The sequence below is a fragment of the Onychostoma macrolepis genome, chromosome 10, assembly GCF_012432095.1.
Source record: "Onychostoma macrolepis isolate SWU-2019 chromosome 10, ASM1243209v1, whole genome shotgun sequence".
Taxonomy (NCBI): Eukaryota; Metazoa; Chordata; class Actinopteri; order Cypriniformes; family Cyprinidae; genus Onychostoma; species Onychostoma macrolepis.
This window is the reverse complement of record NC_081164.1, coordinates 12,143,131-12,169,190: the sequence shown is the minus strand read 5'-3', so window position 1 is coordinate 12,169,190 and position 26,060 is coordinate 12,143,131. Positions and strand designations below refer to the sequence as shown.

Genomic DNA, 26,060 nt, shown 5'->3' with positions numbered 1-26,060 from the left:
AAAAATCGCTAGAATGTTGAATATGAAATCATCAAGAAGAAACTCATTGTGAAAGGAGATTATATTAAAATCCAGTTTTTTATAATATACATTATTGAGATCAACGCATTATTCATAGCATTTATCACAGTGTGGATGGATGTTTCTGTTTGAATCTGATTCACTCTAAACACTTTACTTTCTCCTTTTGTGTGAAACCCCTTGTGTTATCTCTAAGGTAATTACACTCCATCACATATTATTGTAAGATGGATTTTCCAAATGGAGACCGTGGTGCATATGTTTAATCTCATCCACACAAAGACTGGCATTTAATTAGCCACGGGGAGTTACGGAGTCACGCCGAAACGCTGCCGTTTTGTCATCCTCCGTTTGATCTGGGATGAGTAGAAAGTGTGTGCGCCAATTCATTACCCTCGGCTCTGTACGCTTCCTCTCCGTCTGCCTGATAACCCCTGTCTTCCCACTCCAGAGCTTGGACTTGATGCTCCATAGCATTGTCCTCATCGTCGTCCTCTTCCTCTTCCCACGGAGGCTTGCGGATTGGGCTGCGTTCTGATGGGTTCGGGGACATAGATGGGGGAAGATTGGGCGCCACGCTGCAGACGGCCACACCTCTCCGCGGCATCCCGAGGATGTGTGGCGGATCTGCCTGGAAGGTGCTCATCTGCGGAGGGCAGGAGAGGGTGGCCAGCCCTCCCTCCATCTTTTCCGTTTCCCCTCGAGGGATTCCCTGGCAGTGGGGAAGGGTGTAGGCTGTGGGCCGCACCATGACCTGCGGCGGCCCTCCTGCACTGTCGTTCCTGTAGAGGCTGGCGCGACACTCGCCGCTGACCCGTACAGCTTTGAACTCGATGCCCTCGGCTCCCATACCCGTCTTATGCAGCATGTAGTTGGTCTCTGTGGAGATGCCCACCGCCTCCCCGCGGCTCCAGTCCTTCCGGAGGACTTTTTTGCGGAATGCGGCCAGCAGGGTCAGCAGGACTAACACCACAAAGAGCAACACACCGATGCCGATGATCTCTCCCGGTCCGATGTAGGACAGGGCCTCGGCCTGAGTGTCTGGGCCGTCCAGAGATGGCTGGCCGCAGAACTGACCCTCGAAACCCATGGTGCAGTTACAGTAGAAGGCTCCGAATGTGTTCACACATGCCCCTCCGTTCTCACACTCCTCTCTCTCACACTCGTTTACATCCTCGTCGCATCTATGAACAGAAGGATTGTGTTATTTACTACTGTACAGTATATACTGCATACTATTCTTTAAAGGGATACTCCAGTTAAAAATAAAATTACATTTATTCACCCTCAAACCATCCCAGATATATTTGACTTTCATTTTTTATGCACAAACACAAATTAAGATTTTTTTAAAAAGTGACCAACTTCTGTGATACCATATAATGGAAGTTGATAGTAACCCGAAATCTGACACTTCAAAAACCATACAAAGCGAACATCCTACAGAAATTATAGTTTACAGTGTAAAAAGGTTTTTTTTATTATTTTTTAAATGCACCTTCACACACTGTTTTATTTGTTGAGTCTATTGTGAGCTATTTGAGAGAATTTTCTTTTAAAAATACACTGTTTCATGCTTTGAAAAAAATAAACAGTTATTTAGCCTTTTTCAATTTAATTAAAAAAAAAAAAAAAACTTAATATTTGTCAGTCCCATCAAATAAGTCACGGAGTGAAAGGTTCATTCATCACACCTGAAATGAAGGATCAAGTCAAATGCATTGTGGGACACAATTTTGGGATACAGTCCCAACTATGAAGTAAGTGCAAAGCAGTATGTTTAATGATTACGTTCGCATTTCTAGAACATTTGACGATGGATGACCTGAAATGCGCATCCAGTGGACACTCTTGCCATCACATGAGGCCATAGGAGAGCCTTCGTTATATTCATAAATTATGGAGAACAACATGCAAGATGTGGTATGACCAGACTGAAATCATATTACATGCTCATATACTTTTAGTAAACTTAAATTCATCATCAGATGTAGAACCTTCTTTGACAGTACAGTGTACTTTCGGACACAGGAAGTGAATACAGCTCATTCTGGCAAATGCAGCAGGTCATCTATGTATCTACACTATTGTTCAAATGTTTGGGGTCAGTAAGATGTTTTTTGTGTTTTTGAAAGAATTCTGTTGCATTTATTTGATCAAAGAATAATTAGCCCACCATTGTTGCATTTATTTGATCAAAAATACAGTAAAACAGTAATACTATGAAATAATTAGTATTTAAAATAGCATTTTATTTAAATACAATATTTTTAAAAATGTAATTTATTATATGATGCCAAGCTGAGTTTTCAGCAGTCGTTACTCCAGTCTTCAGTGTCACATTGATCCTTAAGAAATCATCCTAATATACTCATTAGAAATCATTCCTAATGTTGAAAAAAGTTGTGCTGCTTAATATTTATAAGAATAATATAAGAACTGCATTTATCTTTTATAAAAACTATGACATTACGATCACATTTAATCAATTTAAAGCATACTTGCTGACACACTAATCACTATCCCACACTATAAACTGCATGAATAATAAGAATATTGTTATTCTGAACACAGCCTTGGTGTTTCTCTCATTATCTAATTAGTTCTCAGAAGCAGAGAGAAAGAGGTTTCTTGTTGGCTTTTAAGATTCATAAGTTTTCACATTTAGCTGAATTCCCCTCTGTGCTGCAAACAGCAAATATGTGATGATCTGCTGCTCAGAGAACTCTTTATACATACTCTTGAGTACTAGAAAGTTCAACGAATCTCTCAAGCGAGCATAAGAGAGCATAATGAGAGGGTTGTTTGTATTGCGTAACATAATGATGCAGCTGGTAAAGCAGAGAAAGTAGTTATATAGTAGTTATATAAAGCAATTAGATTTTCCATTACTTTCTCCCCTCTACATAAAAGGACAGAGAGGAAAAGGGCACAGGTCCCAATATCCCACTTTTCTTGGTCAGCTGTTCAAGTATGGGTTTAGGTTTGCCTCGAAAAAGAAACAACAGCATCCTCTAGTGGAGAAATAACTCCAACTCATCTCGCATTGAAAAAAACTAATTACTAGAGAAGCCTTAATGGGATTTTTGATGGATTGCTCTTTTATTTATTCAACTATTTTGATAATTAGTGAGAAAGGTCTAATTAACACAAGAAAACAACATACCTATTTTACAGTGTCACGTATGTATTCAACCAGCAGTTCAAACAATCAAGGTGTGAGACGGAAAACAGCAGGTGAACGCTTAAGTGCAATGACTTTCAGAAGAGAGTGTAATTAAAGTAAGCTGCTGGTTATCAATTCTGTTTAAATGCAAGATGGCCTTACCAAACAACTGTCATATATAATAAAACCAACTTTTCAAAACATTTCACCTTTACAAACCTCATTTTCCAAAAAATTATTGTTGACATTAATTATATTTTTAGATCAATTACCATATACAGTTTGTGTGTGTGTGTGTGTGTGTGTGTGTGCGCGCGTGTATATACACACACACAGTTAAAAAAAATTTGAATTGCCAATTTTTTTAATGAGACAATCTATTGGAAAACACCAATAAAATTATATGTATTGATATATATTTAAAACGTATGTAAATATGTATAAATTACCAAATCTGAATGTCTGGGAACTAATTATTTTTGTCGTTATTTTCAAACTAATTGGTTAGCATTAATCCTATTTTAAGAGTATATTACATACATTTATATTTTTCACATGAAAATTACTCAAATAATAGCACCTACTGTTTTTTATCTACTGTGTAGTCCTTCTAGAGAAATTTACATTTTTATCATCTGTCTCAGTTACTACCAAACTGTCTGTGGATCTTAAAAGTTATTAAGGTCTGAAATGTATGCAAGATTAATGGTAAATCCTACAAATAGTATATAATGAAATAAAATGTCTCACATGAGTCCCGTGAAGCCTTTGAGGCAACCGCAGAGGAAGGTGTTTCCCACAGCCTTACAATCACCCCCGTTCTGACAAGGTGAGGGCACACAGGAAGTCACCTCCAGCTCACAGCGGGACCCTGTGAACTGTGGCAGGCAGCTGCATGAGAAGTCTGGGGACAAATTCAAAGAGAAACAAGACTTCTTAGACAAGACTAGCTAATACAGAGCTACGACTAAAATCTGAACAACTGACCGTTATTGAAGTATTGATGGTTATATGCGCTTTCTATTTCTCACCACCAGAGGGCAGCTTTGTACAAGAAGCTCCATTCTGGCATGGTCCTCCGAGGCATGGATCAGGGTATAAAACACATCCTAGCTTCACGTCACTCAGCCCAGCTACCTCTGCATACCGGCTCCTCTTATTCTGAAGAGGGAGCTCATTCCCGTTGAGCATGATGGACCCGAGGCACCCCTGGAAGCCTTCTTGCGCCCGTGGAGGCTTCTGGCCGCCTCTGCCCACTGGTCCGCGCAACACCTGAGCCCCAAAGAACAGTGATCCGTCTGCGGACAGGGGCCAGATGCGGACAGGGGCCCGCGCAGAACGCCGGCGCTCCACATAGCTGTCGTCCAGTGAAAGGAGAGTGTAGTTACTGGTGAGCTCCAGGGTCACAGCGTGCCAGGACCCATCATTGATTGGACGCCCTGAGATGCCCAGGATGTCCAGTCTGTTGTCACAGTCCATCTGGAACCACAGACGCCCTTCCTCTATCTGAAAAAACACAAACATGCAACCACAATCTTTTTTTTATATATACTATTATAAAATTAAATAAACAAACAAACACATACATACATTTTTTTTTAACTATTATTTTTTTAACATAATATTGTGTATTATTTAAATATTGTGTAACAATGTCATTATTGTATTTGGTTTACAGAATAATGTTGTACAGAAAACTAGTAAAAACAATGATTTTTGTTGATGAAATCAAATTTTAAGTACCTACAATGACGTGTACATAATAATGACCCCCAAAATGTCTAAATATGACATCTATAGATACACTGCCATTTAATAGTTCAGGTTAGTAAAAATAATATTTATTTTTTAATCTTTTTTTTTTTAATGAAAAAAAAAATATATATATATATATATTTTATTTAGGATACATCCATTTAAAATGCATAAATGCTTTCTTTTGAATTCACTGTTCAAAGATCCTAAAACAGTTTGCAAAAATTAAAAATTATATAAAATAATACACACACACTTTATATTATATATATATATTTTTTTTTTTTTTTTTTTTTTTATTGATAATAAAAAGAAATGTTTCTTGAGCACCAAATCAGCATAATAGAATGATTTCTGAAGGATCGTGTGACACTAAACACGTAATAAACTGCATAAAATATAATAGAATACATTTATTTTAAATTGTAATAAATAATCCTTGGTGAGCACAAGAAACTTCTTTCAAAAACATTTTAAAAAAACTACCGACTCTAGACTTCTGAACGGTAGTAAAATTGTGCTTAATAATGTGTATATAATCTAATGTAATAATGTAGAAAATAATAGTTTAAATCATATCTCTGTATCCATCTGACCTTGAGCAGTGTGCAGGGGTCAGCGCGTGTGTACATGATGACTCCTTGGCTGTGCAGCGTTCTGATTCTCAAGCCCAGCTTCATGTCTCCACGGCCATCACTGTCCGTCACTCTGTATTTGATGTAACTGTTCCCTGCGAAGCTCAGAGATGTTTGGCCTGCCAGCACAGGTACAGAAATCAGTCAGTCAAGGGCAGATTTCAAAATCTGCTTTTTATACACACTTTCACAAAAGATATTCGCAGAAGTGTTTGGCCTCAATCACGTACGAAGAAATGTCATTTAAATATATATGTTTGACTCACCCTCGGGATATTCCACAAGAGGGGACCGTTATTTGAAGGGAAATGAATGTTTACGTAACTTTTGCCAACCATATCAAGTGAATTTTTGTCTTTTGTATTTGTAGTGACACACTGGAGCTGCCCAAGGGGCTCAAAATAAACATTTCTAATATGGTATCACTTGCATTATATCATGCTATATGTTTTTCCCCAAAGTAAAAGCATGTTTTGGTAAGAACAAAATGTCTGTAGATATTCGTTTCAACGAATTTGCCTTACATATCCATTGTTTTCATATACACATCAATCTCTATTTGCTTTAAAATTATTAAAAATAATATGCAGTAACAGTCACTTTTTTGTATGTTTTTAATTTTTGACACTAGTAAAGTCTAATATTTAAATAAAGGCACTTTAGCTTTTAAGAAAATATTTAGAATGTTGTTCATGTAAAAACATTATTTTTTACATCTTCCCTCATATGCTGCAATCAAATATGAAAAAGCATAATTTTTTACATCTTCCCTCATATGCTGCAATCAAATACGAAAAAGCATTTGAATATTTACCAGCTCACAACTTGTTGCGAACCCCTTTTTGAAATATCAAACGTTGCTTTACCTAACATTATACTTGGCCTTAAGCCAGGATTTAAAAGGAGCAGCATGAAAAGCCTATTTGATCTAACCTTCACACTTGTCCAGCGTGTCAGGCAGACACTGGCAGAGAGATGGCGCTGCGGGGCCGCTGCGCACACACTGCATGTCAGACGGACACGTTTGGCCATCACAGAGCTCCAGAGAAGATGGACATATTCCTCCTGCAGTGGGTACAAAAAGTTAGATAGCAAGCAAATAGAAATTCTGCCACTCAAGCTACTGTTTGAATTTAATCAACCAGGATAAATAATGCATACTGTCAAATGCATCCTACAGTAAACAGGGTTGCCAACTTTGGTTACCTGGCTGGAGTGAGATTTTGATGGAATGGGCAGATCAGTTACAGGCACCTATTTGAGGTTTTGAGGAGGCAACAATTCATGTTTTATTTTATCTTAATACTTAAGGTTACTGTAGTACAATATACAGTTTTTATAAAAAAAAATTCAATACTGAAGTACATGCGGTTTACCTACCTAATGTTTTAGAGGGGCACCAGCAAGAAGTAATAATAATAATAATAATAATAATAATAATAATAATAATAATGCTCCTAGTTTAAAATTTGCTTGTAAATCTCTCATTATGCCATATCATCAAATACTGGATTAAATCTTTTTGTCAACTTGTTTTCTTTCATTAACACTGGTTTTTTATTTATTTTTGGAACTGATTGGTCAGTGGCTTCATTGATCTGAACTTATGCACCTCAAAAAGTTTTTATAAAGAAAATCCTCTCCAGGACTAATAAATGACCAGAACACAGCATGAGAGTTAAGATTCCATTATAGTTACTGTTCCTATAAAACATACTTTCTTACGTAAATTAGATGTTCAACAACAATATTTGATGAAATTTCGAATATTTATTTTAAACTATCGCTCATTTTTCTGTTGTACTTTCTCTGCTTGATAGCCTATGTATTTGAAGTTTAAAGTTAGCTGCTATTCACTTGCTCTTATGTTTTGTTAAATGGAAATACTGCATGTGCCTGACTTTGAAGTCATAACTTTTTGAGAATAAAGAATATAAGAATATAATGTAAGCCAAGCACATTTAGCATTTTCTCGTTATTTGCCATGAGATTTATTTTGGTTAGCATGAGAACCTAAAAGCGTGTGTCTCACGCCAAATATTTGAGAGCTGGCAACCCTGGAATAAATTTGAATCAGTTTTGCCAGTTTTGTCATTTGAAACTGAATCAAATCGCTAACCTGGACACGTGCACATCTCTTTCATGCTGAAGCGTGGAGACACAAAGCTCAGTCTGGAGGTGGTATAGGTGACCAAGCCGATGGGGTCGAGACTGAGGGTGAGCTCACAGACTCTCTCCCCGCACTCAAGCTCTCCTGAGCAGCTCTGATCCAGGACACTAACCACCCTTAGCGCTCCCTTTAGGAAACCCTTCACCTCCTCCAGCTTGAGGGCCAGCTCTCCTGGACCCATATAACCACCATCTGGTGTCTCCACAGCAAGGAGCACCTCCAGTTGACTGGAGCGACTCAGTGGCTGCACTCCCAGGATGTGAAGAGGGTCTGGTCCGTCAATAACACCCGTCCCGTCACCAACCAGTGAGGTACGGAGCACCTTCTTCAGCTCTTCCATGTACACACCCACAAAATCCTCAGGGGACAGGTCTTGGAAACGCAGAGTCACTGCATTCTGCACCATCTCATCTGTGGCTTGCTCCACCTGGACGCTAACGCCCACCGTCACAGAAAATCGTCCATCACTGACCGTAGCATTTAAGGAGTACCTGAAAAAAAAAAAAAAAAGTTACTGATCATTAAGCAGCTATGCAAATATGCAGCGAGCACAACAAGCACAAAAACATATAAAGAAATAAATATATATTGGTGAGCCAACAGTATCAAAATTGCCATGTACATCTGCAAAATATTGCAATGAAAAAAAAGAGAGATAATTTCAAAACAGACATGACGTTCAAGCAATTTATTTTTAAGTTACCAGCACTTTTATGTGGATTTATTATTAACTGATTTATTTTTGTTATGTCTGAAAGCTTATGTCTGTGATGGAATTAAAGACGTTTTATCTCAATTCTGACCAAAAATTCTAAAAATAAACTTTTATAGTGAAAATTATTTAAACCAAATTACACAATTACTGACTGTGCCACAGCTGACATTTCCTCCACCACAAATGCATCAATACTTTTTTTCCTCTGAATAGTTTTTATTTCTTTTATTTCTTTTTTTATTTATAGTCTGAAAACGATTACTTATATTGCCTTTATTTCGGAGACATAATGATAATAGAAAATAAATACATACATACACAAAATAAAATAGCATTACGACATATTGGACATTATAGTCTAACTAAATTATTTAAATAAAACAGTGACAGTGTGAAAGAGTTTTAGGGAAATTATTTTTATATTAAGGTCCACAGGCCAAAATAGCCCATAATTGAAGAACTACACATTCCAAATTAAATTTGCATTTATTTTACCTTCCAGGCTCCAGGCCATTTAGTGCCACAATCTTCCCGTCCTGTCTGTTGATTTTGAAAAGACTCTTTGTTTGTGATCTCTGACTGAAAGACAGAACATCATTCTCGTCTCGGTCTGTGGCATAGATCTTCCCTATAATCCCGCCAGGAAACACATCTGCTGCCATGACAATGTTGATTTCCAGTGGGAAGGCCACAGGTTTGAAGAGGCTGTCTCCGATGACACGCACGAACACAAAGGATGTGGAGGACAGACGAGGCTTCCCTGAGTCACGCGCCTTGTTGACAAGAACAAGATCACACTGTAAAATTCTAACAATTTAAAGCTTCATCAAACTAAAGAAATGAATTCAATCCCTTAGAAATGTCAGAGCAGCTACATGGGTGTTTCTTCATCTACAGGCACTTTTATATTCCAGAGGTTGATTTCTCTTTCTGTTATATGAAGGTTGCACTAGAACCTTTTGTCTATTTATTTATTTAACTATTTAATTAATTAATTTTATTTTCCAATTATTATTATAAACAACTTTTATTGTTTTAACCTGGTCCTAAACCCAGACTTTTGTCATAAAATATGAAAATCCATCATAAAATTTTAGTGCTGTCAAACGATTAAACGCATCCAAAATAAAAGTTTTTGTTTACATAATATATGTATGTGTACTGTGTATATTTATTATGTATATATAAATACACACACATACAGTATATATCTAGAAAATATTTACATGTATATACATTTATATAATATATAAATATATTTCATATATAAACAACATTTTTCTTTATATATACACATAATAAATATACACAGTATACACACATACATTGTGTAAACAAAAACTTTTATTTTGGATGTGATTAAATCGCAATTAATCGTTTGGCAGCACTAAAAAAATATTAATTATATTTAAAACTATGATAATCAAACAAGGAGTTAAATAACTAATTTTATTAACTATTAACAGTCTCAGTGAAGAGCATACTTGATATGAAATATGGGACCTGTAATGTGTGACAAAAAGAGAAATCAAAGTAAATTTAACTTGGGAACAGAATATTATTTTGTTATAATAATATAAATATAAATTAATTTTATTTATGTTATTTATAAAAAAAATTACAATTTGGTCAAATTTTGCTTTATTTTGTTATATAAATTATTTATCATTTTAATTTAAATGTATATTTAATGAGTTATGAAATTAGCCTTAGAAAAGCAAAGTCGTCAGACATTTCATTCTGGAAAAATGTGTTTACAGAGGTTAAAGTGCTCACAGTTGAAGAAACACCTGCATGAGAATTCTGTAATTCTGAATTCACTTTTAACTGACTGTTCACTTTTTTGAGCTGTTGCACTAACCTGTATCTCAAGCGTATACTCTCGTGTTGCATCAGGACCAAATACTCGGCTTGTCCGTAATTCTCCATTCTGGTCCAGACTGAAAGCATTGCCCTCATTTCCAGACACGAAGCGAAACTCAAAAGGTGCACCATTTCTAGAAGAGTCCTTATCAGAAACTGATAATGAGAGGATCGTAGTTCCTGCAGGCTTGTTCAACTTGAGAGAAAAAAAAAAAGAAAACAGAATTAATATAGTAATTTTGAAATTCAAAAAAGGTCTAAAGGTTAAGATTTGTATGTTTTCTGAAGAAAATGTGAGTGATGCTTGACCATACAAAAGTCTATACTATAATGCTAGTGTGCAGTTGCTGGTTGCCTGGTTGTTGGTATGAATTTATTGAGTGTCCAGGGTAATTGCTAGGTGGTTGTATCCTGGACCTAGTCAAAACGCCCAGCCTAAATTTATATGACATTCCAGTCCATATATATTGCTCAGGTACTTCCTTTAGAGTAAGTCTATGAGATTTCTTAGACACTTTATCATCCGGCAGGGGTAGATCATAAGTCACAGCACACCTCTCCTCAACAAGCAGTACAATTCATTTCCATAGGGAGATGAGTTACGTGCCGAAATGTAATACTTAAAAGTCAGGGGAACTGTATTTCAATATTTTTCTGCCTTTTTACAATATAACTCAATATTTATGTATATGCACCATGAAAGGGTGAATTTTTTTTAAAAGAGTACCGTTATTTTCAACCAAGTAAGTGCTAAATGATAAGAGCAATACATAAAACATAGCAATAAAAAAAACTTAGTTTCCATTTTTTTAATAGTTTTCCATTTAACAGTCATAAACTGCAATATTGACCAACACACTTGATCAAAGGTCAGCAAGTTTTTGTTTTTTTGTTTGTTTTTTTAAAGAAATTAAACCTTTTATTCAAGGGTGCATTAAATTGATAAAAAAAAAAAAGTTACAAAAGAGACATTTACAATATTACAAAAAAAAAGATTTCTATTTCAAATAAATGCTGTTCTTTTGAACTTTCTATATTTTTTATCAAAGAAAAAAAAAACTAAGCAGCACAACTGTTTCAACATTGATAAGTAATACTTCTTGAGCATCAAATTAGCAAATTAGAATGATTTCTAAAGAATCACGTGACACTGAAGACTGCAGCAATGCGGCTGAAAATTCAGCTTTGGAATCACAGGAATAAATTATAAATTAGAATTTTTAAAATAGAAAAGTTATTTTAAACACTAATAATATTTCACAATATTAACATTTTATTTAATGTTTTTTACTGTATTATTGATCAATAAATCCATTAAATACATTTAAAGTCACACTTGGAATATTTCAAGTTCTGAATAAGTGGAACCAAGACAGGCATTTGAACCGATTCACAAAAAAAAAAAACAGAATTAAACGTACAAATTCTATTATGTTTGCTATTGAAGTTTAAATCAGAGATGCTATTAATTAAAACATCTCCGTCCTAACAATCATGTAGATTAAATCTAATCTAATGACACATTCTTGATGATAAACTACATTAAAACCATTATATATCTTGTGAATATATCAGTATAATGTATTCAATATATCATTCAGTCCTAACTCTAAGCACAAGCAACAGTAACGTTGCATATAGGTATGTGACAATGTCTATTGTTGCAAACAAAAGAGTTAAAACTGTCTCTCACACCTGAATAACAGCTGAAGCATTAGCGGGAGAGAAGATCGGCGGGTTGTCGTTCACATCGGCAATCTCGATATTGACATTCACAGTGGTTGACTTGGCAGGTGACCCGCTGTCAAACGCTTGCACAGACAGTGAGTAGCTGGAGACCTTAAGCAACCGAGACAGGAGGATAAATGTCAGGCAAAAACAGTTCAGAACGACTCAACTCTCGATAAATGTCTTTTTTTTTTTTTTAAAAGAACAGGACTGTTCGCTCATCCACAGTCACTCAAAAGCCTCAATTTCAGCCCTACATAGCCTAATTAAAGACTTTACGGCTGATTTAAAGATAATTGGCCAAAATCATGCAATATCTCAGGAGAGTGTCTAGAAGAGCCACAGCGCAAGGATGTCAAGATTCATTAGCCAAAGTAACCGAGCTCATTTCAAGGACTAACCGTCTCTCTGTCCAGTGCCTTGTTAACTTTCAGAAGCCCGGTGACAGGGTCGATCCAAAACTGATTTTCACGGTCCCCTTTCAGAATGGAATAAGTGATTCGCCCATTGATCTGACTGTCCAGGTCTTCTGCAAACAGCTGCACATAACAAACACAGATAACAAACTTATAAATCCTAGCGTATTTGAGAGCAAAGAGGCTAAAACTCCCTGAATTTATACGGATCATGAAGCAAATTACACCCTCCTACGGTAAATTATATTACAGCTCAAGTACACAGTACAAATGAATAACTAATGTAAGTTCATTAAGGGGATTTATGTGAGCAATAAGCTTAATTATATGCTAGCTGTGAAATTGAAATTATGTCTGCGGCTAATTAAATGCCAATGAAGTGGCTCGGCTAATGAGAGAACTTTACCCTCGTGACCGTCTCTCCGATGGCTACGTCCTCGCTGATCAGAACATTGTAGATGTCCTCGCTGAATGAAGGCGAGTTGTCATTGACATCCAGAAGCTCTATGGTCACTATTGTCGCGACTCTCAAGGGAGGCGTTCCACCATCAAAGGCCTCGACATTCAGGAAAAAATCCTTGCAGAGCTCATAGTCAAGATCATCCGCCACAGAAATGATGCCTGAAATCATGCCAGATATGAGTCAGAGTAAAGCCAATTAATTTATATGAATATGATAGACAACACAGTTACATAACTCGCAATACAAAGGCTCCTTGGGATGCATTAAAAGCCTGAATATTTAGTTCACGCACAATAGCCAAAATAAAGTACTTCCCAGCTGTGCCTTCAAGAGCTTAATTCTTTCAAAAGTATGGGTTTAGGCTAAAGCACTTTACGCTTTTGTCAAAATTGAATGCATGGGAAGTGATATAACTGTAAAAATGATGCCATATTTCAGCGTTTCCACTGACTGCCCACATCTTTTTAGGAGACAAAGAGCGCTCTCAATAACCGTTCACATGTTTTCTGCATGTTAAGCACCGTTATTAGAGTTTCGTGGAGCATTCATAACTAATTTTCCCATTCGCTGCACTTATATTGTGCTGTTTTAACAGACACAATTTATCAAATCATAATGCCTTGTCTACAGTCAATAGACTTTCTTACATTTCTTTCAATGATTCGTGAAAAAGCAACGATAAATGAACTGACAATAAGCCTTTGTCTGTATTAATCACAAGTGAGCTCCCAGAAGAACTCTAACAAAACATTGTTAGACCAGAAATACATTTTATATATGCAGAAAACGTGCATCTCTCCGCCTTGCCTGTTGAATCATCAATGGAAAACTTCCCCAGCTCATTTCCAGACAAGAATCTATAATAGATTTCTGCATTCTCTCCAATGTCACTACTCGTGGCAAAGACTCGCAGCACTTCTGTTCCTACAGTAACATCTTCAGGCACTGTGACCATGTAATTTTGCTTTTGAAACACAGGTGGGTTGTCGTTCACGTCCAGAACCATGATGGTGAGGTCCACCTCGGTGGAGAGCGAGCCATCGCCCCCTGCTCGGTCGGTCGCCTTGATCCTGATCTGATATGAATCTTGCACCTCTCGGTCCAGAGGCTTCTCCAGGATCAACACACCAGAGGATGGGTCAGTGGAGAACATGCCACCAGCAGAGTCAACAAGTGAGTACACGATCTTCCTGTTTAGACCTGGGAGAATGCATATAATAAAAAAATTATGATGTTTCTAAGTTTTACAATCCAAAAAGGAACTTTGATCAATTAAAAAAAAAAAAAAGTATGGCCTGTACTTAAAAACATTTTGCAATTTTTAAAAAATAATTATTATTGGTTTTTGTATGAGCTGATATTTATACTTTTTAAAATCACATTGCAGGACTATTTCAAATGAAGTGGTGAAGGAAAAAAGCAGTTGCCATCAGTCACAGGACCTCTTATACACTCATATAAAATTGAATCTAAAATGTTACACTGTGAAATACTTACCTTCATCTGGATCATTAGCCCGAAGGCGTGTGAGCAAGGCCTTGGGTGCTGCGTTCTCATACACACTCGCCATGAACCGTGTGAAGGCAAATGATGGTGCATTATCATTAACATCCAGAATGGTCAGAGAAATTTCAGAGCGACAGAACAGCCCTCCTCCATCTGTAGCCTGTGCTATCAACTTATAACCTGCAGTTCTCTCACGGTCCAATAAAGAAGCCGTCTTCAGTTCACCTGGCACCAAAACAGAGAGACATAAGAAAAGTGCAAAGACTCACAGGATGGATTTCAGAACCATGGGCCAGAGTTGCATTAAGTAAAAACTGCTAAATATTTATCTGTCATAAATGTTTCATTCAATCAAGACTTATGACGTCAATGAATTATTTACTAAATTACTGTCATCTATCTAAAGATACTTTCAACTTTTCTGTCAATCTGGGATAACAGGCAAACTTGTATTAAAGATATCCGAACACCTAAAATTATTCAATTTATTCAAATGAATTGAAGGCTGGAATACACTGCACTTTTTCTTGACATTGACCTGACCCTTGTTGATTAACCACATGCTCTTTACTTTTTAGCTCCATGTTAATTGCAAAACTAGATTTGAGCAGATACTCATACCTTTTCCCCTAGTGAGTTGTGCCTTCAGATAGACATTTGCTTATTAACTTGCAGTGAGCAAAGGGTTAAGATGAATGGAGTTTTATCAAATACACTTTGTACATCCATTGGGTATCCACAGGGCTGTGTGCTGTCATCAGTTCTTTTTATCATTTATACAAATGAGTGTCAAAATTAACACTGTTGTTAAATATGCACACGATACACGTTTTCCTATCCTTGCTATCAAGCTCAAAGCTGACGATAGTCATGCAATTCTTCAGTTTATTACATGGTGCAACAAAGCATAGCTGAAACTAAATATAACAAAAACAAAAGAGATGGTGATTGATTTCAGAAAAAAATGCTCCGAAGGTGCAACCACTGCTTATTCAGGACAGAGAGGTTGATAAAGTAGAGGAGTACAAATACCTTGGAGCCATTTCTGACACAACTTTAAAGTTTCAGCATAATGTTTGACCTGAAGAAACTGAATTATTTTTGTATACAAAAATTTATTTTGAGTGTATTTTATAATACTTTTAATGAGAGTGTCTTCTTATGTTGGTCTGCTAAGCTAGTTCTACTAAGAATAAGAATCGCCTCCAAAATATTGTTAGAACTTGCTCAAAAATTACTGGTGTGCCACTGCGGAGCCTAAATGAATTTTATGGGCAGCAAGTAATAAGGAAAGCTAAGTGTATCATGATGAATAATTACACGCACCCCTTGCACTTTGAGACAATGCCTTCTGGTAGACGGCTTAGAAGTATTAAGTGTTTGACCAATAAATATAAAAGTTTACCTTTGAACCAGAAGCCATTCATATTTGCAGTTTGAATTTTATTAAGAATTCTAAAAGTGTTTGTATTACTTACAGATTTTATAAGCGGCTGGATTAAATATGAAGCATGCTGTATTGTTGCAATTTGTAATTATGAGGAAGTGTATGTATTAATGTTTTTTTAGGGGGAAAAAGTCTGGACAAAAGTCATGTAGTGCATTCATTCAAGCCTTAAGAAAATGAAAAATTAAAAGCATCAAAAGTATAAAAAGCACATGTCAAAAGGAGTTTGTACAGAAATACCAGTATTTGCATCCATGTAAAAATCTTCAACGCCAATGCCAAACAGAGAATATTGAATTTCTGCATTGACACCACTGTCCAAGTCTGTTGCTCCAACTGTCAGAATAGCAGTATTAATAGGCACATCTTCTGGAAATGAGGCCTCATATTGTGCCTAAAAAATAATGATTAAAATGTATTCAGATAGTGTATTGAATTCTTAATACTTTTGCATACCAAAACTTCATTTTCGTACATCAGTATGCAAGCATTAAACATGGTAGTTGTTAACTTGGGCTGTATGAGATGACAAATGCCAGCCTAAATCAATTGCTTAGACCTGATTGCAGATGGGGCTGTTGTCATTGGCATCCATGACAGTGACCTCCACGCCTATGCGGGTTACAAACAGGCCGTCGCTGGCTGTGATATTGAGCAGGTATCGATCCTGCTCCTCTCTGTCCAAAGGCCGCTTCACAAAGACCTTCCACTCCCCCTGAACGGGAGCCAGCGCAAATACCCCCTTGGGGTTTCCTCCTGAGTCAAAAAGATGGCAACAGAATTTAGATAAATGAGAAAGGTAGATTTGTGAAACTCTGTGATGGCCTGCACAGAGACCAAACCGTTATTTCCATAAACACATTACAGAGTTTATATGCTGTAAGGTGTTATTGTTCTTTATGTAGTATAAAACAATATGCATATATTTCATAAACTGTATTGAACACATCAAATTAAAATGTGCTAACACATATCAAAATAACTCTAAAAGCATGTTAAGTGAACCAGAACACTTAGGGACACTTTTGGAGAGGGTATATATTGTATCCCAAGTTATTGGAAACAATAAACTGAGCTTAATTCTAACAATCTGTTCACATCCCCAGATGGGCTTTAAACAAAGTAATGTGACACATAAAGCAGGTGGCTCTTTACTCATATAGCTTTTGCACACTTAGTTCATTAAATGAAACCCTTTCAATGTGATTATCTTTCCCGGAGAGCCTCCATGAGCCATAAATCATCCTCCAGTGGCCTACTTTAATACGCACCTGTAATATGGAAGCTGACAAGCCGATTCTGATCAGAGCTGTCCCCGTCACGAGTGCTCAGCACCGAAACCACTTCTCCCAGTGGGTCACTCTCTCGCACAGCACCTCTGTAGTACTCTCTTTCGAAGGTAGGGGGGTTGTCATTAACGTCTGCAATTGCAACGGTCACTACCGCTGTGGAGGAAAGTGAGAGACCCTCACCTAGATCAGACGCCACCACGCTGAAGGTGTAAGATGGGCACATCTCATGATCCAGGTCACCGAGAGTGGTGATCCAACCAGTCTTGCTGTCAATAACAAACATGGCACCAGCGGCAGATTTAGATCCACTAGCTTTGTCCTGTTCTTGGTTTAGGGTTGGTCCAAGGCTGTAATTAACCTGTCCATTAGAGCCCCAATCAGGGTCGAGCGCTCGTACCTGGATAACCCGCGTACCCCTAGGCATACCTTCCATAACCATGGCCACATAAGAGCTGGTTTCAAATAACGGTTTGTTGTCATTCACATCCAGCACCTTGACTTCTACATCCACTACAGACATGGACTCAACCAGTGCCTGTCTCATGGTGGCTGCAACTTTGAAACGGTAAATGTTGATGAGTTCATAATCAAGGGGGTTAACAAGCCTTAGAAGTCCAGTTTCTCTCTCAAGAAAAAATGTCCCACCCTGGTTACTCTCCCCAGTCTCTCCATTTACCACAGAAAAGAAAGCAGTCTGACCAGGACTTAAGTACACTGATCCCAAGACTGTCCCAACAGGTGTGTCCTCTGGCACCGTGTAGGAGTACTGGGGTTGGGTGAAGGAGGGCACATTTGCATCAGGTGGTAAGACATGAATAAATGCAGACACAAGGGAATGTTTGGCTGGAACACCTCCGTCAGTAGCTTTGACAAAAAAGGAGAGAACTGTTCCTCTCAGATGCGCCATGCTTCCCTTTGTGACCATCCAGCCACTGTCAGGCTCAATCTCCAGCACATCCACTAGAGGAAGCCTTGCCTCACTGTACAACGAGTAGCTAACTCTGCCATTATCGCCGGAATCTGGGTCCTGAGCCTGAATTTGAGTCACCAGCGATCCCATTGGCACATTAGCCTTTATGCTAACTCTATACTCCATAGCCCTGAAACGTGGCGCATTATCATTTTCATCAGCAAGAATTACCCTAACCGTGCAGAAGGATGCTCTTCCCCCACCATCGAGCGCCATAACAGTTAGCACAATGTCTCTGTTTATTGGGTTCTCTCTGTCGAGTTTCTGAGCTGTAGTTATCAGGCCATCAGCTCCAATGTAAAACTGAGTCTTTCCAAGGTCATTGATAAAGGAATACATGATCTGACCAAAAATCCCTGAGTCCTCATCTGTGGCACGCACCTGAATGACTTTGGTACCTGCTGGGGCATTCTCGCGGACCTCCGCCAAGTAGAACCTTTGACTAAAGACAGGGCTGTAAAAGTTGGCCCCCATGACTCGAATGTTCACCTGTGCAGTGTTGGTGAAGACCCCATCTGATACAGACACATTGAGGTTGTATGCTGGCCGTATCCCCTGTCTGCGCTGGCTGGACAAGTAAATGACACCTGTCTGAGAGTCTATTATGAAGTTCATTTTCTCATCTCCAGAGAGTATACTGTACCTCAAACTCTCGGCATCTGAGCTGTCTGCATCAGAAGCTTGGACACATGTCACAATGTGCCCTCTGGGAGCCAGTTCGCTCACAAAAGCTTCGTAAAGTGGCTGGCTGAAGGATGGTGGGTTGTCATTCACGTCACTCACTAAGACGGTGACCGTGACCTCACTGCTCTGGGATGGGGAACCGTTGTCTGTTGCCCTAACGATAAAGCTAAAGCTCGGTGTAAGTTCGTAGTCCAGAAGACGGGCTGTTAACACAAGTCCACTAGTGCGGTCAATGTGAAAGTAATCTGTGCTGTTAAATCCATCAGAGAGTATTTGATAGCTAATTACACTGTTTTTTTCAGAATCCTTGTCTGTCGCCCAAAGCTGTATCACGCTAGACCCAATCATTGAGCTTTCTGGCAAAGTGGTGGTGTATGATGCATTACGAAATGCAGGGGCATTGTCATTTACATCCACCACAACTATGTCCACATCTACTTCAGATCTAGCTCCAGTGAGAGTGTCTGTGGACCTGATGGTTAGCCTGTAGTAGGGTGTGGTTTCATAGTCTAAAGGATAAATGACACTAATCAAACCACTGTCAAAGCCAATGTCAAATTGGAAGGAAGGATCCCCTTCCACAATAGTGTATATAATGTTTTGGCCCTCTGGGCTGGTGGCATTTATGCATAATATGGGAGTTGACACTGCAATATCCTCTCTAACTGATATGCCATAAAATGACTTGTCAAAAACAGGCATGGCCTTGTTCACAACTGTAACTGGAAGCTCGACAACAGTGAAGAGGGAGGGGTAGCCTGCATCACGAGCAAGAACGACCAGCGGATATTCAACATTGGACAAGTCCGCATCAAAGGCCCTTTTAAGAATAAGCTCCCCGGTGAGCTTATTCACCTCAAAATGTGGATGGTCCTCCTTAAGCTCATAATACACAGCTCCATTTATCCCTTTGTCCAAATCTGTCGCAGACACCTGGAAGATGGATGAGCCAGGTTCTGCATCAACCTGCACAGCCGCATAATAGGGAAGGCCTAGAAACTCAGGGGCATTGTCGTTAATATCCTCAACTTCTACTCTGACGGTTACTCTAGCAACTCGCAGCTGGTCGTATTCTCTACTCGCCTCAACCACCAGCTCATACAGTTCCTGTTGTTCTCGATCGAAAGGGACTCCTGTGGTTTGAACGACTCCTGATGTAGCACGAATTGTAAAGCGTGTCCCTGCATTCAAAAGCGTGTACTTTAGTGGTTCATTTAAGCGGTTTCCTACAGCATTTACAATGCTCACAGTGGTAATGTTCACACTGTTCTCCAGTACAGAGGAGAAGTATGTGGTTTGACTAAAGAGCAGGCCACTGTCCATAGCCTCCCTAACTAACACAGTCACGAGTGCTGTGCAAAAGTACCGCCCGTCTGACACTTTTACATTGAAACGATAGCGGTCTTTGGAGAGTTTATTGTTTTTGACCGTGAGTATGCCCGATGATGAGTCCATTTCGAAGTGCTCCAAGTTGCTATCAGCCAAGGAATACATCAGATCAGTGGTCATGTCTGGATCAGTGGCCTCTACTCTCAGAACCTCAACCCCAACGTATGTTGGAAGAAGCAAAACAGTGTCATAAGCTTCTTGTGAGAACTGAGGGGGAGAGTCATTGACGTTCACAACCCTGATTAAGACCTTGGCTGGCTTCTCTGCTGTCAACTGAGGCCTGCCACTGTCCCTCACATTAACAGAAAAATAAAAAGAGTTGAATGTTTCATAGTCCACTTTAGCTATAGTTCTGACGGAGCCTGTTCCTGAGTCCACAGTAAAGAACAATTTTGCTATGTCCTCCACAATCTGGAAGACCAGGAGGGCATTGTGATTCTTGTCAGCATCTGTGGCTTCAATTACCAGGGGCTTTCCATCCTCACTTATCACCACACTATTGATGGGGGCCGCCTCACTGATGGTCCCTGTATATGTGAGCTCCTGAAAAACTGGAGGATTATCATTTTCATCAACCACTTGGATGCAGACAGTGACACTGGAGGCAATCCCAGCCATGTTTACAGCCTGGATCACCAGCATATATGAAGAGGTCATCTCAAAGTCAAAATTCCTTTGTGTTGTGATGACACCTGTGTAACGGTTTATTTTAAACCTCCTTTCATCATTTCCTTGTATAATGTCATAAATCAGTGTGGTTCGGCTAATTGCACAGACCAATATGACAAAAGTCCCAATAGCCACATTCTCAGTGATCTCAGCCTGGTATTCTTGTTGGGCAAACTTTGGACTAGAGAAATCAGACAGAGAGATGGCGATCCTAGCAGTAGTGGTGCCACTTAACGCTGGAGCACCTCCATCTGTGGCTCTCACAGTAAGGGTATAAAAACCCACAGTGGTAAGGTCCAGCTCTCTGGCTATTGAAATGATGCCAGATAATGGATCTATACCAAATATGCCACCAGTGTTTCCTGTGAAAAAAAAAGACATGTACCTGTCAGTTCATGATGAAAAGGGGCATGTCGGGTAAAGGATACATCAAAGATAAATCTTAAGATTCATGACAAGTTAAAAGAATGAGCTAATGCATCACACTCTGTGGAACAGACAATCAGTTTTACTCAAAACAGCTGAACAATGGAAATGTTATCAGGGAGCATAATAAATTCAAGAGCGTGTTTACCTGCATCAATTGAGTAAACTATCTCCCCGTTTCTCCCTGAGTCTCTGTCTAGTGCGATCACCTGCAAAGCTGACGTTCCTGGAAGGGCTGACTCAAACACCGTACTGTCATAAATAGTGCGAGTAAAAAAGGGAGGCTGATCATTGGCATCCTCCAAGGTCAAAATAATCCGTGCCAGATCTCTATAATAGGGAAATTCTTGATCTTTCACCTAAAAAAGAGGAGAGACAGGGCAACAGACCTGAGGAGAAAAACTAAGATTTTGCATGGAAAAGATTTGTGAGGAAACAAGTAAAAAGAGAAAAAATAAAAAAAGACAGCAGACAGAAAGGAGCAGTTAAAAATGTAAATTGTCAAAATATAAAATCTGGTATGCTGGGCTATATTTATGATTATTTAAAATGCTGTGGTAAAGATAAAGTGGGGTTTAAGAGTTCACATTAATCAAAAAAAAAAAAAAAAAAATCTGGAAACAAATATAAAGCTTTTAATTTTGAACCATTTAAAAATACTTTGTGAACATTTTAATATATTTATAAATTTATGGTGTTGATAATACCATTTATATATTTTTATTAGTGCTGTCAAACGATTAACCGCATTCAAAATAAAAGTTTTTGTTTACATAATATAAGTGTGTGTACTGTGGATATTTATTATGTATATATAAATACACAAACATGCATGTATATACTTATATGCATCATGCATGTATATTAAATATATTCATATATTGAGAGAATTCATATATTCAATTATATAAATATAAATATATACATGCATGTGTGTGTATTTATATATACATAAATATACACAGTACACACACAGTGTATATTATGTAAACAAAAACGTTGGATGCGATTAATCGTTTGACAGCATTAATTTTTATTTAATTTATATATTTTAATTAAATTAAATTAAATTACTAAATGTAAATGTAATTAAATTAATATTAATTAAGTATTATTTCAAAATATTTATAATTATTCTTTATTATAATTATAATATATAATATAATAATTATATATTATAATTATAATAAAGAATAATTATAATTATTCTTTATTATAATTATAATATATAATTATTTTTATTATCTTATTAAATTAGAAAAATGCCAATTGTGAAGCATTTTCATTAGTGATCTCAGACCTTTGGACCCCACTCTATGACATGTGAAATGGTCTGTTTCAGCTTTGAAATCACTAATCATAATACACGTTAATAATACAAATGTTGATTCGCACCATAATAGTAAGGATGTGCTGAGTGCGGGTCTCATAGTCCAGTCGATCTGCTGTGTACATGACACCAGTACCAGGATTGATCCTAAACATCCGCATGCTCGCCGGATCAACGCTGCCATGGATAGAATAGCTCAACTTTGCCCGTTCATCCTTGTCCCTGGCCCGGACACGCAAGACCTCAGTGTCAGCTGGCGTATCCTCAGACACAGAGACTTCATATGTACGCTCAGAGAAACTAGGACTGTTGTCATTGCTGTCCAAAACCTTTATGTAAATCTGTAGATACAGCAGACAGAGTCATTTTTAGCTTTTCACAGAGACATTCAATCTCAGTTAAACAGATGCATGAGTAATCTACACTGTTGCAATAGGCACTTATATCAAAACAGCTTAAATAAGAAATAGAAAACGCACATGCTAGAGTGACAATACAATGTAGGTTTCTGGGACACTGGAATACTCAGCAGCCCCTGGCATATCTGAAGACATTTTCAGTGAAGATTATATAGATATCTCTTTCACACAGCAAACTTGCATTGATAAAATTAGATAAAAGCTGGCACGCTGCTTAAAATCTTACAGACGTTTCTCTCTTGGATATTTCAACCACTGCTGCCAGGAATATTCGTTTTGCAAAGTTTCTGGCAAAGTTAGCAGACTTGTAACATCTGTTAGGAAAACTTTTCAAGAGGTTTGCATTACTAAAAATACACCTACCTGTGTAGTAGCGGTGTTTGTCCCATCTGTCACCTGTACCGTCATGTTGTATAGCGACTGTGTCTCTGCATCTAGGGGTCTGGCTATTACTATGGTCCCCATCCCTCTCTGAATATCAAATGGACCATCATAGTTACCTATTACACCAAGAAATCAGAGTTAGCATGAACTGAATAATGAGAAGTGATAGAAAATGCTTTGCATACACTTATAAATCCAACGAGGAGGTAAAGGTTTAGCAGAAAAGGATCATGGTAAACACTCTACCAATCGAACTGTCATGCAGTTTGGCATGTCTGTGAGTAATACATTTTTTATGTTTCACAGTGATTCATCAAAGTTTCACGGCTTTCGAAACATCAACCGCTTCATGTTGGGATCTTTCCCATCAGCCTCAGGTCTCTTATCTTCGACTCCCACAAACATCTGTGTCAAGTTCAGGCCTCTTCACGGCAGATTCTCAAATCATTAATTCAGGTCCATTCTGACGCATAAGGGCAAACTTTCTGAGCATCTTTAGTATGCATTGCATGCATCTGTTCCAATTCCATTTCAATTTCCACTGCACTTAAGTGAGATCAGAAGACCCAAAGTCTGGAAGGTATCTCAGCACTCAAAGTGTTTACAGGATTGAGCGCTTCACGTTTGCCCTGCAGCAAATGGAGTTTTTAAAGCGAGTATCTAAAAGTATCAGATAAACCAGCCAACCCTTCACGCTTAGGAAAATAACTACAAAATACTGACAGTTAGCCTACCACTGTCAGATGAACAGTTTCCACCACAGGAGCTCTGTGGGATATAAAACATCTCCCGGGACGTTCTTCCACCTTCTCAGAAACAGATACAGATAAACAGAGAGAAAAAGAAAACAAAAAACTGACATTGAAGTCACAAGCTCATATTAAGCTAGACAAATTCAAAAACAACCATTTTTAAATGCTAATTCTTTCGGGAGTTTTCCAACTAAAATTTACACAAGCAATTCCAACATGTGGCACAACATCTGCAAAGCTCAGCGAAATCCCAAATACTGAGAGGGTTTCATCAAAATGACCCTCTTTGCATATTTTAGTTGACCAAGTTAACCATCCATGAATCTTCCGTTGAGTAGAATGTATAGGTGCAAATTATAAATATGTAGAAGAGCTGTATGCAGCAAGCAAATGGAGTAAATCATTGTCAGAATAGTTTACCACAGATATCCACTCCTTTAAATTACATTTACATTTACTCATTTATCCGCACGAGGAATGCTACAACACAAGCGATTCATCCAAAGCAGACAGTAACATCAGTAATATCAGGGACATTAAAGTTTGCATCCCGACTTAATTTATGACCGAAACTGCTGCATTATTTATGCTCACCAATGATGTCGAACCATAAAGGAGTTTCTGTCTGCCAAACAGAGACCACTCCAACTGACTCGTACACTTTGGCATTTTCCGCCACTGTGAAGTTGTAAACTGCTGCAGTAAATCGCAAGGCTTGTGGCGAAGGCACGGGCTTCCGAATCCATTCAACATGCAAACGGGCAGTCGACCACTTCTGAGGGGTCCCATTGTCAATGGCTTTTATCTGAGAAATATGAAGTAAAAAAGTGTGAAAACTTTATGCTGCTTTAAAGAAAAAACTCTCTTTAATATCCACTGAAGTGCCCATCTGTCTGATACTTTACCGTGAGTATATCATAGCCACCAGCTGTCACCATCTTCCTGGAAGACACCATGGCTGTCTTGGCATCGATTACGAATTTGCCATCATCATTTCCATCCACGATGCTGTACGTGAGATCTGCATTGGACCCTTCATCTCGATCATAAGCGAAGACTCTGTAGACAGGATCACCGCGTTTGTTACGGTCCCGCTCCGGAAGGCTGATGCGGTACACAGACTCTTTGAATTCAGGCGTATTGTCATTCTCATCTTGGACATGCACTATCACCCAGACAGTGGACTGCCTGAAGATCCCTCCTCCATCCCTAACTGTAACCTAGATAAACACATATAAACAAAATTATGGTGAAAAATCAGCTTCTGAAGATAAAACAGGCAGTATATTTTCATTTCAGTGTCGATATCCAATATTACCAGGTCAAGGAAGCTGCAAATGGAGTTTTTACTCTATACGAACGTTTCCTCGTCGTCTCTTTATACCTTCATTCATGCAATCATGTACATATCTTTTTTACTCATGTCTTCATGACTTATATGTATAATTTATACTTATTATATATACACACACTATACCCAAATTATACATACTACCCTTCAAAAGTTTGGGGTTAGTAAGATTTTTATTTGAAATGAATATTTTCTTCAACAAAGATAAGTTAAATTGATCTAATAAGACTGTTAAGACATTTATAATGTTACAAAAGATTTCTATTTCAAAAATATGTTCTTTTTATGAATTTTTATTCAAACACATAATGGATTCTATAAAAATACGAAGCAGCACAACTTTTTTCAATATTGATAATAATAAATGTTCCTTGAGTAGCTAGTCTGCATATTAAAATGATTTCTGAAAGACCATGCAACACTGAAGACTGGAGTAATGGATGGTGAAAATTCAGCTTTGCCATCAGAGGAAAATATTACATTTTAAAATATATTAAATCAATTCCTTT

General features: G+C 38.0%; 1 protein-coding gene across 8 annotated transcripts in view; it reads right to left on the bottom strand.

Annotated features, from left to right (window-relative positions):
- Positions 1 to 26,060, bottom strand: part of LOC131547898 (protocadherin Fat 3) — a 55,347-nt gene that overhangs the window by 11,353 nt on the left and 17,934 nt on the right. For 6 of the 8 annotated variants that reach the window (XR_009273051.1, XR_009273050.1, XM_058788672.1 and 3 more), the window contains exons 5-26: positions 25,106 to 25,420; positions 24,795 to 25,005; positions 24,183 to 24,254; positions 23,428 to 23,564; positions 22,711 to 22,986; positions 21,464 to 21,674; positions 17,157 to 21,251; positions 16,445 to 16,641; positions 16,126 to 16,279; positions 14,430 to 14,663; positions 13,740 to 14,132; positions 12,876 to 13,090; positions 12,455 to 12,592; positions 12,021 to 12,164; positions 10,324 to 10,521; positions 8,958 to 9,235; positions 7,697 to 8,238; positions 6,511 to 6,642; positions 5,539 to 5,696; positions 4,219 to 4,693; positions 3,938 to 4,091; positions 415 to 1,205 (exon numbers count right to left, since the gene is read on the bottom strand). Coding sequence is in view for 6 of the 8 variants with exons in the window: in XM_058788672.1 (XP_058644655.1) it covers positions 415 to 1,205; positions 3,938 to 4,091; positions 4,219 to 4,693; positions 5,539 to 5,696; positions 6,511 to 6,642; positions 7,697 to 8,238; positions 8,958 to 9,235; positions 10,324 to 10,521; positions 12,021 to 12,164; positions 12,455 to 12,592; positions 12,876 to 13,090; positions 13,740 to 14,132; positions 14,430 to 14,663; positions 16,126 to 16,279; positions 16,445 to 16,641; positions 17,157 to 21,251; positions 21,464 to 21,674; positions 22,711 to 22,986; positions 23,428 to 23,564; positions 24,183 to 24,254; positions 24,795 to 25,005; positions 25,106 to 25,420 (9,520 nt within the window). In the remaining 2 variants the exon portion in view is untranslated. Of the gene's footprint in view, positions 1 to 414; positions 1,206 to 3,937; positions 4,092 to 4,174; positions 4,694 to 5,538; positions 5,697 to 6,510; positions 6,643 to 7,696; positions 8,239 to 8,957; positions 9,236 to 10,323; positions 10,522 to 12,020; positions 12,165 to 12,454; positions 12,593 to 12,875; positions 13,091 to 13,739; positions 14,133 to 14,429; positions 14,664 to 16,125; positions 16,280 to 16,444; positions 16,642 to 17,156; positions 21,252 to 21,463; positions 21,675 to 22,710; positions 22,987 to 23,427; positions 23,565 to 24,182; positions 24,255 to 24,794; positions 25,006 to 25,105; positions 25,421 to 26,060 lie in introns of those variants that run through there. The other 2 variants (XM_058788674.1, XM_058788678.1) reach the window with 2 other exon arrangements.